Source organism: Carcharodon carcharias, chromosome 8 (assembly GCF_017639515.1).
Source record: "Carcharodon carcharias isolate sCarCar2 chromosome 8, sCarCar2.pri, whole genome shotgun sequence".
In the NCBI taxonomy this organism is placed as follows: domain Eukaryota; kingdom Metazoa; phylum Chordata; class Chondrichthyes; order Lamniformes; family Lamnidae; genus Carcharodon; species Carcharodon carcharias.
The window spans coordinates 57,184,440-57,199,488 of NC_054474.1; the positions used below are offsets into that span (position 1 = coordinate 57,184,440).

The 15,049-nt window shown below is 39.0% G+C and overlaps 1 protein-coding gene across 3 annotated transcripts in view; it reads left to right on the forward strand.

The window, feature by feature from the left end:
• pdlim7 (PDZ and LIM domain 7) overlaps window positions 1-15,049 on the forward strand; it is a 144,468-nt gene that overhangs the window by 103,082 nt on the left and 26,337 nt on the right. For all 3 annotated transcript variants that reach the window (XM_041193130.1, XM_041193128.1, XM_041193129.1), the window contains exon 5: window positions 14,513-14,592. In XM_041193130.1, the coding sequence (XP_041049064.1) occupies window positions 14,513-14,592 (80 nt within the window). The remainder of the gene's footprint in view (window positions 1-14,512; window positions 14,593-15,049) is intronic.

Below are 15,049 nucleotides of genomic sequence, written 5' to 3' on the forward strand. Positions count from 1 at the left end.
ACGCCGACCAAAATATCTCAAGTGCATGATGACATCGGGGACACTTGCCTGACGTCTTCGCGCACTATTTTACACCTAATCGGGTCAGGCATGCGCCTATCCGCGGGGTATAAAATTCTGCCCTTGGTTGCGGTCCTTGGACTCTCCTGGCTCTTTCTGAAGTACCTTGCCTTGTTCCTTTTTCCAGACAGGAACTCTTCAGCTTCCTTTTGAAATTTCACTGGCCTATCAAGTTTAATTTTCTCTAGTCCGATTTCGACCTAGAAGGCTTGGTCCTTTGCCTTTCAGCAACATCACTAGTAGATATGCCAATTGGTTTCTACAATGAACAGTTGCCTTGGTGATACCTTTTATTTGGATTTCTTTGTATGTTTTTGACTTGGCAGATGTTTGTTCCCATTTTAATTGTTGATCACCTTTAAATATCTGAAAGTTTGTTCTATTACAGTGGTGGAAGCTCCCATGTCTAATTTCATTTTTAATGGTTTACCATTCACTTGTGCTGTAACAAATGTTGGCTCTGTCTTCCCAACTTTCATGTTGAATAGTGAATAAATGTCTGAATTGGCAGTTTCAGGCTCTTCTACACTATAGATTTCATTGGACTTCATTTGTTGTTTGAAAGCCTGTTGAAATCTCGCTTTGCACTGTCTCATTATATGTCTATTTCTGTGACAAAAATAACATTCTACTTTTTTAAGCTGCCAATTGCTAGAGCTCTGTTTCCACGTTGCTGAAAGTTATTTTTCGATTTAGTTGCTAAGCTGTTTCTTCTCATTTTTCAGTTAGTGGGGTATGTTTCCCGCTTAGCGATGGAGTCCCAGCTTTTTGGGGCCACTTTTGGCTGACTGTTCTGCCCAGTTTTGTGCACAGCACCATTTTTCACCCCTTGAATTGCTTGGGAATCCCTTACAGTGCTTTCCGTTACCATTGCTATTTCTAATGTCTTCTTAAAATCAAGATTCACATCAGCCAGCAATCTTTGCTGAATAGTGGCTTCCTGCACACCACACACTAAACTCTGTACAATACTCATACTCATACAATCTCTGAGCATGCCCTTCAGGGTTTCACCAAAATTACAATATCCCATTAGTTTTAATTTCACCATGTAGGTAGCAGTAGTCTCACCTGGGTCTCTACTTCGTGAATTGAACCTGAGCCTCTGTATTGTGACTGAGGGCTTGGATCTAAAATATCCCTTAACGGGGTCTACTAATTCACTAAAAGTCTTTGAATCTGGGCCACTGGGGGCCATCAAGCTTTGAATCAAGTACTCAGAGGATTGCTCTCTTTTTTTCCCCCATGATTTCATTCGCTTTAAAGAAGAACACGACATTCCATATACTGAAACCAATCGTCTGTGGCTGGTTCAAAAGGATTGATTCCGCCAAACTCTGGCATTTCAGATGAGTATTTCTTCTGTTACTTTTAACGTACTTAGATACTCACAATTGCTGGGTGAGGTACAGCACCGACTCTGATTTATCCCATTCTCGTCGGCAGTTTGTTATAGAGTTGATTTTCTTCAGCCAAATTTTGCTTAATGGAAACATTTGGTTTTATTTACAAGACGGCAGTGGCAACTACATGTGTCCATCAAAGTCAATAAATAAGAAGTACTCCCCCTCTCTGGTGGTTCCCCATGCTGCTTACACATTGGTTTATACAAAGCATGTGATCTTACATCATAGGATTATTCTTAAATCTATAGTCCAACATTTCCCAAAACTATAATTACTAAAAGTGCTTTTATTTGTGGTTTGAAATATTTTGTCATTCCATCTTGCCACCTGTCCAGTTTTGGGCTTTATCAGAACTAATAAGTACACTTGTGCTGCCCATGCCATTTCCCCAGTGTGGACTGCACTAACGAGTGCTACTCATCATATGTTCTCCTTCATGAAATTGGCAGTTGTAAGGGTTTACCCCAAAACCTGATGCTTTTGCACAAGGAGACCCATGTGTGTTAATTGCAAATTCTAGTTCTGCTTCCCATGTAACCCTGTCCCACCCCCATCCCCACCCCTACCTCCGTGTTGCTTACGGAATCGTAATCTCCCATTTCTAAAGTTTCTCAGGTTAATCGGGAGGATTGGGAACACTGGCACCAGCCAAGATGAGCTAATTCAGCACAGGCCATGAATGGAACCAAATTCTTTTAATCTAGCCCATTAGTTAAAACTCAGTCCAAATAACATGGAAGGTTTAATGGAGTCACCTAGAATACTGGTTTATCCATTGTCAGAAGCTGAAAAAAATGTCATTCATAGTTACTTCAATAACTTGAAGGGCAATAGTTTTTTTTTATAACTGGACTAGTTTTCTTTTGGATAGAAGACAAACCTTTGGTGCAAAGCAAAAATTTTCACTGTGAAGGGAAAATGTGCTGTTTGCTTGCACAAATATCAGACTTGATTGTCCCAGTTGATGTTTGCACCTTGCATCCATCTTACATGTGAGGAGGTCCTGACAATGGATTGTTATTGAGTTACTCCTTTTGAATACTATAACAGGAACATTGTGGCCTCTCTCACTCCATGCTCACTTTTTTTTCAGTTTTGACAGCTAACAAGCCCTGGAAATCGGACCTGTAGGATTCAAGGATCACATGCTGATACTTTTAAAGACCTTTATTTCATAGACTAACGTGGCAGTCTGGCATTTTCTGCTAAATTTTAAAGCATAAAAAATAAGTGTTCCACTCACTTTCATGCCACAAAAGTGTGTCAATTGACAGTGTACACTAATTGCAGGTGACTTAAGGGAGAAGGCCAGGACTCAATGCAATTTAACACCAGAGAGATCCTGTGATTAAATAAGCATCTGACACCTAAACTAACTTAATATTTTCAAATGCAACACACTAGGATCCACACTATTATTTCATTTATTAAGCTTCCTTTGGTTTTATTTGTAATTGTTTGTGCCCCTTCTAAAAATGGAGATACATTTGTCAAATTGAGAGGATGATCCTGGTCATTCAGTAGAGTAAAATGGCTGAGTCTGAAATAACAGCAAATTCCTGATCTTTTGTAAAGCAATCATGTTTGTCTTTGTTAATCCATGACTTAAGTTTAAAATACTGCCTAAAAGGATACCCATAAACCAGCATGGATAACCACGGGCATTTAACATACACAAAGGAACAATCAGTAAATGATTGCAGGATTGCAAACCGTTGTTTGTACTGGAGCCTAATTTCAGTTACATAACTGATGAGCACTTCTGTACATGTGGGTGTAAGTACACTTTTTCCCATGTACATTAGTTAACTGTGCACTTCACATAATGGGCTAGATTATGCATCAGCGGTGAAACAACTGTTTTCACTACCAACCTCAAAGTTGTCTACTGAGATCTGGTGATCTCTGTGACAGGATTTCCATTTTCCTGTTGCAGGTTAAATCTGGTACCAAGTCATGGGGATTTCCAGACATCCAGCAACAGCAATGTTAGCACTCAGGATGAGCAGCCAATCGTATTGGAAGTATTCTCTCAGACCGCAAACCTGGAAATTCAAAGCACTTAATGTTTCATTTTTAATGAGCTTTATAGACTGTTGAATAAATGATAGGATTTGGAAACAAAAAATCTATAGAAACTTTCCATATTTTTAATGCTTTAACATTTTTATCATGACAGAGAAATTTAACATTCCACAAATATAAAATTAGGGTTTCAGGGCCAGTGAAGATGATTAGCAGTATTTATGAGATTAGTGTAGAATCATAGAATGGCTCCAGCACAGAAGGACGCTATCCTGCCTGTCATGTATGTGCTGTTTCTTTGCAAGTGCAATTTAGCTAGTTCCATTCCCCAGCCCTTTTCTTGTGGCCCTGCAATTGATTTTTTTTTTCTCTTCAGGTACTTATCCAATTGTCTTTTGAAAGCTACAATTGAATCTGTATCAACCACACTGAGCAATACATTCCAGTTCCTAATGACGCACTGTGTTTATATAAAAAGAAAAGTTTTTCCTAATTTTTGCATATCACCTTAAACCGTTATCCTTTGCTTCTCAACCCTCCAACAATGGGAATAGTTTCTCTCTGTATACAGTCCAAACCCCTCATAATTTTGAAGACCTCTTCAAATCTCCTCTCAAGCTCTCTTCTCTAAGGAGAACAACCCAATTTCCCCACTTGTCCAATAATTAAATTCCTTCATCCCTGAAAACATTCTTGGAAATCTTTTTCACCCTCTGCAGTACCTTCCTATCATTCCTAAAGTGTGATGCCCAGAATTGGACATGATACTTCAGTTAAGGCTGAACCAGTTTTATAAAGGTTCATCATAACTGCCTTGCTTTTCTACTCTATGGCCAGGATTTTTTTGGGGCGGGCCCGACATGCCAGTGTGTAAAATAACATGCGATGACATCAAGCGTGAGTCCCGATGTCATTGCGCTGTCTCACGATGTTCGGCGGGATGCGCCGGAATCAGTGCCCACCAATAATTGAAAGGCCTATTAAGGCCAGTCACTAGGTAATTAATTTCAAGTTTACACTGCCTAACCTTACAGTTGGTGGGCAGGCTAAAAGGCCAAGCAGCCTTTACGATTTTTAGGAAACCTCATCCACGAGCGGGATGAGGTTTCCTAAAGCTTTTACACATGAAATAAAAGGTTTTCCAGAAAAATAAAAACATGTCCCATCTCATGTGTGGAAATTGCAGAGGCATTGACCATAATCTTCCAATCCTCTTTGGATGTGAGGGTGCAAGAGGTCTGCAGAACTGCAAATGTTGCACCTTTTTTTCTGAATAAGGGTATAAGGATACCCAGCAACTGTAGGCAGTCAATTTAATTTCAGTGATAGGAAAGCCTTTAGAAATAATAGTCTGGGAAAAAAATAACATAGTCACATGAGAGGACATGTTTCAATAAATTTTTATTACATTTATTTGTGTTTTTCAAAAGCGCTTCAATCTTCCTAAGGCAGCTTGCGCGTGAAAGCACGCTGGCCTCAACTCTCCCTCCTCCCCCGCACAGGTAGCACTAGTGCTACTGCTCGTGTCTTACGCTGGGCAGGCGTTAATTAGCCTGCCCGCATAAGATGGTGGTGCGGACGGCTATGAGCTTCGTGACCGCCCCCGCCGAGCACGCCCGATGCGGGAAAAATTCTGGCCTATACCTCTATAAAACCTAGATCCCCACATGTCTTTTCAACCACTTTCTCACCCTGCCCTGCCAACTTCAAATAGTGCACATATACCCCCAGATCCCTCTGCTCCTGCACCTGCCTTAGAATTGTATCCATTTATTTTACATTTTGGTAGGAAGAATGAGGTGTGAAAATATATGACTTCACATTTCTCTGCATTAAGTTTCATCTGCCATGAGTCCACCAATTCACCAGTCTATGTATGTCCTCTAGAAGTCCATCACTATCCTCCTCACAGTTCACAATACTTCCCAAGTTTTGTGCCATCTACAAATTTTGAAATTGTGCCATGTACACCTAAAGTTTAGGTCATTAATATATACCAAGAAAAGTAATAGCCCTTGTACTGAACCCTGGTGAACACCACTGTATACCATCATCCAGTCTGAAAAATAGCTTCACCACAACTCTGTTTCCTGTCGCTCAGCCAACTTCATATCCATGCAACCACTGTCCCTTATACTGATTGGGCTTCAATTTTGTTGGCAAGCCTGTTAAGCGGCACTTTATTAAATGCTTTTTGGAAGTCCTTGTATACAACATTAATCACCTAAACCCTTCTGTTGCATCATCAAAAAACTCAATCAAGTTAGTTAAACACAATTTGCCTTTAACAAATCCGTGCTGGCTTCCCTGAATAATCCAAGTGAATGTTAATTTTTTTCCCAGACTATCATTTCTAAAAGCTTTCCTATTACTGAAATTAAACTGACTGTCTACAGTTGCTGGGTTTATCTTTACACCCTTGTTCAGAAAAAAAGGTGCAACATTTGCAGTTCTGCAGACCTCTTGCACCCTCACATCCAAAGAGGATTGGAAGATTATGGTCAATGCCTCTGCAATTTCCACTCTCACTTCTCTCAGCATCCCATCTACTCCTGGTGACTTATCAACTTTAAATATAGTCAGCCTCTTTAATACATCCTCTTTATCAAATTTCAGACCGCCCATATCTCTAGTACCTCCTCCTTCACTACAACTTCGGCAGCATCTTTTTCTTTGGTAAAGACAGATACAAAGTACTGATTTGTAACTCAGCCATGGCCTATGAGTGAATTCCCTTTTTGATACCTCACCCCTCCTTGCTACCTTTTTTATTATTTACATACCTATAGAAGACTTTTGGATTTCCTTTGATGTTAGCATCATAATTCACTGCATTAAAAAATTATTTTGCTTTCACCTCTGGTTCTTTTGTCAGTTATCCTAATCTGTGTTCTCTGGTTACTATCTGTTCTGCCACTGGAAACTGCTTTCTTGTTATTTACGCTGTCAAAACCCTTCATTAGTTTGAACAGGTCTATTACATCTCTTAACTTTCTGTACTCTGGAATATCCCCAGCTTCAACCTTCATTTGTAGCAAGGAAAACTGCATTGATCTCTTTTATTTCTTGAGGGAATATAACAAACAGCCCTAATACAAATCTTATCCCTTTCAAAGTTTCAATCAATAATTAGACTCCAGTTGTGTGAAGGATTTGACTTGGGGTGAAAGTAGAGCCTAATTATCTCAAGAAGGGAATTTGGTCACTGGCAGGTTAAAGAACCCCTTAAAAATATGCATTTTCAAATGATTAAATTCTGTTTTTTCTCAATTTTGTATTCCAGCCTTGGAGAGATTTAAATAGGAAGCTTGAAGGTAGTCAAATGTGATTTAATTCAAACCTCATTAGAACAGTTGATTAAAGTTATATTGGATTAATTGTGATATTTATTTCCTTTGCATACAAAAATATTTTTTTCATTTCTTATGCATCAGGTATTTGCTGTAATTGAAATTCAAGCACCATCTCATACAACTGCTCCATCTTTGCCAGATAAATTAGTGAAAAAAAGATTGGTGTTTCTTCCAAAACCTGTGTTCTATATGCATTGTCCAAAATCAAAGGAGTATTCTTTAACCTCTAGAGGTTTGTTAGATTTAACATTTTTAAGCATTCCACACATAATCATTGTGTCCTAAATGCCACAACATTGAGTGTCACAGGCAAGGTTAGCATTTATTGCCCGTCCCTAATTATACTTGAGCAGATGATGGTCGGCCACCTGCTTGGTGCAGCCTATGTTGTGTAGGTGTACCTACAGTGCTGTTAGGAAGGGAGTTCCAGGATTTTTACCCAGTGTTGGTGAAGGAACAGTGATATAGTTCTACATCAGGAGATGGGCAGCACATGCATGGGAATACATTCTTCTAGGTTGTAAAGGTTGTGTGTTTGGAAGATGCTGTCAAAGAAGCCTCGGCAAGTTGCTACAATGCATTGTATTCAGTACACACTGCAACCACTGCATCTATAGTGGAGCGACGGAATGTTGAAGGTGGTGGATGGGGTGCCAATCAAGCGAGCTGCTTTGTCCTGGATGGTGTCGAGCTTCTTGAGTGTTGTTGGTGCTGCACTCATCCAAGCAAGTGGAGTGTCGTTATGATCCCTGTAGAGACCAATGATTTTTAAAAAGAAATTTGAGTGCCCAGTGAATACCTGAAAGAATAACATATCAAGATTTCACATTTTAAGACTTTTACTGTAATGAATAAATTAAAAGCAAACATTGACTAAACACTATTTCAATAGACAACTTATATTTTAAATTACAGAACAGAACTTTCCCCTTTTACTTTTAACACAACAGAAAATCCCACTCCATGATTATGTTTTACATTGTCCCTTAAGTAGACATTCAATTCTCCTGGAACCAGTCCACAGTGATTCTTAGCTCGATGACTTACTGCTGTTCTTTCTCTTTTCAGTCTGGTAACTTTTAACCCTAGAATTGTCTTTCATGGTGAGGGTTTTCCTGGAAATTCTCCCTCTAGCTCAAGCTAGGCAAATCTTCCAGCTGCTTCTCAAATCCTCATGAATTTGGTTGTTTCAATCTGAGCAGGAGTTCCCACCTACATTCTTGCATGTGAACCATAGAAACTTGCCAGCTCCATCTGCTGTCTCTCTCTCGGATCCTGGCAGATTGTCGTCTGTAAAATAAAAGGATATATTTTAGTTGACCATTGTAATTAGATCCTACAAGGGCTTCCTACTCTCACTTCCCATTTTCATGGCAACAGGAATCATGTGGGCCTTCTATCCAGTTAGACAAGCTGATTTGCTATCCTTTACTTCATTCAACTTCATTCTATTTTGGAAGTAAATACAGTTAAAGTATAACTGTTTACAAAACCTGACATTCTTTTCATCTTCCTGGGACATTGGAGATTAACAGTCTATCCATTGTCAGCCTTGAAGCTTCTGCCATTGTCTACAGGTGTACTTGCACTTTCTTCCCAGTGAAACAACCCAGGGCCACCTTTAATCTTTAGCAACAAAGCCACTTGTGTTTGCTGTTGGTAAAATTCAGAATAGGTCACATAACCCCTTCATTCCTCCATTTTGCCCTATATGAAAACGCATTCACAAAACATAACAATTTTATAAATGCTCACATATTCCATCACACTCCTGACTTGTGCCTTGTAGATGGTGGACAGGCTTTGGGAGTCGAGATTGCTGATTTCCCTGCCTTTGTCTTGTTCCGGTAGCCACCGTATTTATGTGGTATATTCAGTTAGGTTCCTGGTCAATGGTAACCCCAGGGTGTGGATCGTGGGGACTCTGCGATGGTAATGTAATTGAATATCAATGTGACATGGTTAGATTCTCTCTTGTTAGAAATGGTCGTGACCTGGCACTTTTGTGGCATGAATGTTACTTGCTACTTATCAGACCAAGACTAAATGTTGTCCCGGTCTTGCTGCATGTGGGTATATACTGCTTCAGTACCTGAGGAGTCATGAATGGTACCAAACACTGCAATCATCAATGAACATCCCCACTTCTGACCTTATGTTGGAGGGGAGGTCAATGAAGCACCTGAAAATGGTTGGGCTGAGCATATGATCCTGAGGAAGTCCTTCAATAATACCCTGCGCTGAGATTATTAACACCCAGAACCATCCTCTTTTACGCTGGCATGACTCCAATCAATGGAGAGTTTTCCACCCGATTCCCATTTATTTCAATTTTGCTAGGGCTGCTTGATGCCATATTTGGTCAAATGTTGCCATTATTTCACTTTCACCTCACCATTCTGCTCTTTTGTAAATGATTTGGACCAAGCTGCAATGAGGCCTGGAGCTGAGTGGCCCTGGTGGAACCCAAATTGTGCGCAGCTTTTTCTGAGTAAGTGTTGCTTAATATCTCTGTTGATAACATCACCCATCACATTTATAATTGGGAGTAGACCCTGATAATTTTCCACATTGTCGGGAGGTGGCAGTATTCTAGCTGCACTGGAACAGCTTGGCTAGAGGCATGGTTAGTTCTGGCTTCAGCACTGCAACCGGGATGTTGTCAGGGCCTGTTGCCTTTGCTGTATCTAATGCTTTCAGCTGTTTGTTGACATCACATGGAGTGAATCGAATTTTCTGAAGACTGGCATCAATGACAACAGAGAACTTAGGAGGAGCTCAAGGTGGATCATCCACTTGGCACTTCTGGCTAAAGATGCTTGCAAATTGCATTGTCTTTTGCCTTGACATGCAAGGGTGCATCATCACTGAAGATGCTGATGTTTGTAGAGCCTACTTCTGGTTAGTTGTTCAATGGTCTGCCACTATTCAAGATTTGATGTGACAGGAGAGGAGAGCTTTGATCCGATTTGTTGGTTGTGGGATCATTTGCTGCCACGAGGATAATGGAAATGAAAAGAATCAAATGATTTCAAAAGGAAATTGGATATGTACTTGAAGGAAATTGATCTGTAGGGCAACGGGGATTGAGCAGAGGAGTGGGACTTACTGGATTGCCCTGTAGTGAGCTGGCATGGACTCCATGGGCTGTGCTGGAAGTGATTCTGACTATCATTCTTGTCTATCACTGCTGCTTCTGCTGTTTTGCATGCATGTGCTCTAGTGTTGTAGTTTCAGCAATTTGACACCTTATTTTTAGATATACCTGGTGCATGCTCCTGGCTTGCTTTCCTGCACTTCTCGTTGAACCGGGGCTGGTCATCTATCTTGATGGTAATGATAGAGAGAGGGATATGCCAGGCCATGAGGTTACAGATTGTGTATGAATAGAACTCTGCTGCTACTGATGACCCACAGCACCTCATGGATGCCCTGTTTTGAACTGCTAGATCTGTTCTGTATCTATCCCATTTGGCACAATGGTGGAGCATGTCCTCACTGTGGAGATAAAATCCCATCTTCACAATGACTGACTGTGCAATGGTCATGCCTGCCAATACTGATATGGACAGATGCATCTGCTGCAGGTAGATCGCTAAGGATGAGTTCAAGTAGGTTTCCCCTCTTTTTTTGGTTCTCACCAACTGCAGGCCCAATCCAACAGCTAAGTCCTTCAAGACTTTGCCAGCTTGGTCAGTACTGGTGCAACTGAACCACTCTTGGTGATGGACGTTGAAATTCCCACCCGGAGTACATTTTGTGCCCTTGCTGCTCTCAGTGGTGGTCAGCATGGAGAAGTACTGATTCATCAGCTAAAGGAGGCTGGTAGGTGGTGATCTGCAGGGGATTTCCTTGCCTATGTTTGACCTGATGAATATGAGACTTCATGGGGTCTAGTATCAATCTTGAGGATTCCCAGAGCCAGCCCCATCTGACTGTATGCCACTGTGCTGCCACCTCTGGTGGGTCAGTCCTGCCAGTGGTACAATATCTACCCAGTGATGGTGGTGCAGGACTCTGGGACGTTGACTGTAAGTTATGATTTGGTAGTATAACCATGTTAGACTATTGCTTGAACAGTCTTTGAGGCAGTTCTCTCTTTGCACAGTCAACTGACCTTTGTTGTTTCTGGAGTTTCAGTGCCAGATGGTTCATTCAATTTTATTATTTTGTTTGCGGGTTGATACAACTGAGTGGCTTGCTAAATTATTTCAGAGGGCAACTAAGAGTCAACCACTGTCTGGATCTGGAATCATATGTAGGTCAGACTGGGTCAGGATGGCAAATGTTAAAAATATATTTATTCTTTCATGAGGTGTGGACATTGCTGGCAAGGCCAGCATTTGATGCCCATTACAAATTGCCCTTGAACTGAATGGCTTGCTCGAGGCAGTTAAGAGACAACCGCATTGTTGTGGATCTAGAGCCACCTGTAGACCAGACCAGTTAAAGGCAACTGCTTTCCTTCCCTGGCCATTACCATCATTAGTGAACCAGATGGATCTTTATGACAATCGATGGTAATTTCAGGGTCACCATTACTGGGATTAGTTTTCAATTCCAAATGTATTAATTGAACTTAAATTCCACCAGCTGCTGTGGTCGGATTTGAGCTAGTGTCCCCAGAGCATTAGCTTGGGCCTCTGGATTACTAGCGCAGTGACATTGCCACTACACCAATGTCTCCCCTGAAGGGCATTAATGAACCATATGAGTTTTTATGACAATCCGGTAGCTTCCCAATCATTATTAATGAGACTAGCATTTTATTCGGGAGATGGTAGATGCAGTTGCCAAGTAGTTTATCAGATCAACACTTCCATTAAGAATGCAAAGTCAAGTCAGTCAAAGACAACAAAATCTGAAATTAATTATCTGGATTCCAGCATAAAGATCATGGAGAAAAATATACGTCGAGGTAGATATTGACTCAAACAAAATACAATTGTAACAAATTAGGCATACATCTAAAGATTAAACATAAATGTATATATTTTTTTAAAAATCCAAATTCATTTAATTTAACCCAAATACCTTTGTAGAAAGTTGGCAACTTTGCTTTTATTTTTACCAAATGATTTTTGGCACATGTTTAGTTTGGAGTTGTGTATGCAACTACAAAATATAGTTACAGCATTTAATATTTGAGAAGTGAAATTTATGGAGGTTAGTGTTATATAAAACCATTTTAGATTACAAGCAGGGCATATAATTTATCATTCAGAATAGAAACAGTTTAATAATAACTATATATTTTCTTGTGACTATTGAATTAAGTTAATATTACGTCATACTTTTCATTAGGACATTGCTCCTGAGAGGAGATTAGTAACTGTTAATTTGAAATAGGAATTGAAGACTTTGATACGCTAGTGTGTTGACATGTCTGGCATTTTAATTACAATACCAACAACTTAATTAGGATGAGGTAGAACAAAGGTAAACACAAGATACACTTTTACATTTCTTAATACATTAGTGCACATTTAACAAATCAAAAATCTCCAAATACCTGTGTAAACTCTAAAGTTTTACATGGTTCAAACTTGATTAACCATTTATGTATTATTCCATGACATAACATTATTTATTAATGAGCTAAGTACTTCCAAAATCAGATTTCAATGAGAGTTGAACAATGTTGCAACAACATATTATGGAAACAGAGGGCATTTCCAAAATTACATTTAAATCACTTTTTAATGCTTGGCATAGCCTAATAAAGCACACAGGAAATTTTAGTGTAAATTGACATTGGCAAATCCTGCATACAAACAGGTGTAAATTTTCTGCTACAGGAAATTCTACCTCATTAATGTCAGGAAATGGGACTGAATTATATTTGCTGAATATAGAAGACAGATGGTACTTGGATGCATCATTGGCAAGAGAACTTAGGGGAACACAAAGATAGAGCTGTGTCTGCTGTAGTTGCTAAATCAAGAAAATGCTTACTGTCCATCTGCAGATTTATTTGGCCACTGTGCACTCTGTGCATATTATTGTTTGCTGTAGTTCTTTTGATATCATCCTCTGCTCCATTATCACAAGATCTGGATAATTTATGTATTTTTGGGGGGGTGGGAGGGGTGAGAAAGAGTGTGGAGATGGAAAGGGGTGTAGTTTGTATTTTAATGCTAGGAGAGTACGTGAGGTCACTACCATTGATCATGTATTGGTGTAAACTTTATTTGGTTTTATTTAAACCATGGATTGCAGATGATACATTACATAGAAATTTTCATTTTCAATCTCCCAGTGACTCTGGATAAATGTGCTGCCCAGTGTGATATTTGCATACAAGAGTGGTTACAGATGTGTTAACGGTTTGTGCTAAATCAGCTCTTTTCAGGCAGATTGATAAGAGAGGTGCCACTGTTTATTTCCATTGTCTGGGTTTGTGGACAGAGAGGATTAATGAGAATTTCTTTTTGTGATGGCTGTTTACCACTGCATCCCTGCTGGCAATCCTCATCTGCAACCCTAGTATGAGATTGTGCCTTCAAGAGATGAGCAAACAAAATTAGCCGAAAAATCATATTGCTGGATTTGTGTGTGTTTTTTGTAATATGAATAGTTAATTTTATTGCATTTTAGCTCTTTTCTGCCTGACAATTTTAGCTTTTGGGCCTTTTTTCTTTTCAGGTTGCTTTATCTTCAATGTTTTTGAACCTGCTCTTCTTTCATTAAAACTCTTAAGAATTTGTTTTTTAACCCTGGCCCTCTTAATGGTTTATTTTTCCTTGCTCCTGCTGTAATTGAGGTAAAGAATTCATGTCAAATCAACCTGTTAGCAATTTATTCAAACATTGGAAATATAAATAGAACAAAATGTGTATTATTTTAATATATATTAAATAAGAAGTAAATGAGTCAACAATCAAATATGTAATAATTGCATATGATTTTATGGGGAAAATTCAAACATCTGAAATATCATTGTAGTTTTCTTTATAACTGCTTTACTCTTTGTAACTAGTATTGCTACTTTATGGTCTAGGCTACATTTTAAATACATTTGTATAACTTGCTCTCAACTTTGCTCGTTCTCCCATTCTCTATTGCATGCTCCTGCTATTTTTTTTATGAGCTAAGGCTGTCCCTTTCTCTTTCTCTGTTTCACACGCCATCTTCCTTTTTTTTATTTTACTTGCTCCTTGCTCAGCTTTTTCCCTTTGCTTTCTCTGTTTTTTGTTTATGTAATTGCTGTCGATTCATTTTTCTGTTGTATTTATATTATATTTATCTTCTATTATTCTCCTATTTGCTCATGCACTCACTTAATATTTTTATGTTTTTCCCAGAGAGCATAACTCAGATTGGAGACAAATTGAATGCTATTATCTTGCTAAGTAGAGGAAGTTCCCATTTATCCAGCACTGCCATTTTTTTTTACATTGTGTAAATTTGTTAAGATTATACAACTTAGCTCTACCACAGTAATCCACTGTTTTACTGATGCATGTGCATCTTAATTGATAGTATAATATTAGTTGTTCGGAAACTTACTACATGATCATATTCATCTCTGAGGAAATTTGCTGCTGCTACGTAGGTGCTATTTTGTCTTAGATCTTAAAGTTTGTGTGTCTATATTCTTTGGCCAAAATAATCAGCGATTTCAGTATTGAGTGATAAACATTGTGTTTTGTTTTTTTGCTATTTTAGCCCTGAAACAGGTGCTGCAGGGAGATCTTTTGACCTAGCTTCTGCTCTTGAGCCCACCTCTAAGACCTATGAAGATCCAGGTAATCCTGACCTTTGAGCTTTTAAATTGCTTATTCATTCTCTGACTACCTTTAATTAGTTCCAATTCAATTCTATAATTTTCCCAAATTGATACTAAAATCAAAATATATTGCAACTAGTCAGGTTTAATTTTTTAAAACTGTTCATCACCATGAAGCATTATTAAGATTAAGCCAAATATTGGTTTCTTTGGTAAAGAAAATAGGTATTTGCCAATCTATTGCGTTAGTGTTTGTTCCAGTGTCAAACCTGGTCTTGTTAAACTTTCATGCAGATGGAATGACGCTAAAGAGATTAAATAAAACAGAAAATTCTGCCAATTTTCAACAGGTCTGGCAGCATCTATGGAGAGCTAATCAGAGTTAACATTTCAGGTTGAGGACCTTTCACCAGAGCAAGAAAAAAGTTAGAGATGTAATAGATTGAAGAAATGCAGAGACAGGGAGGAGAGTTTTT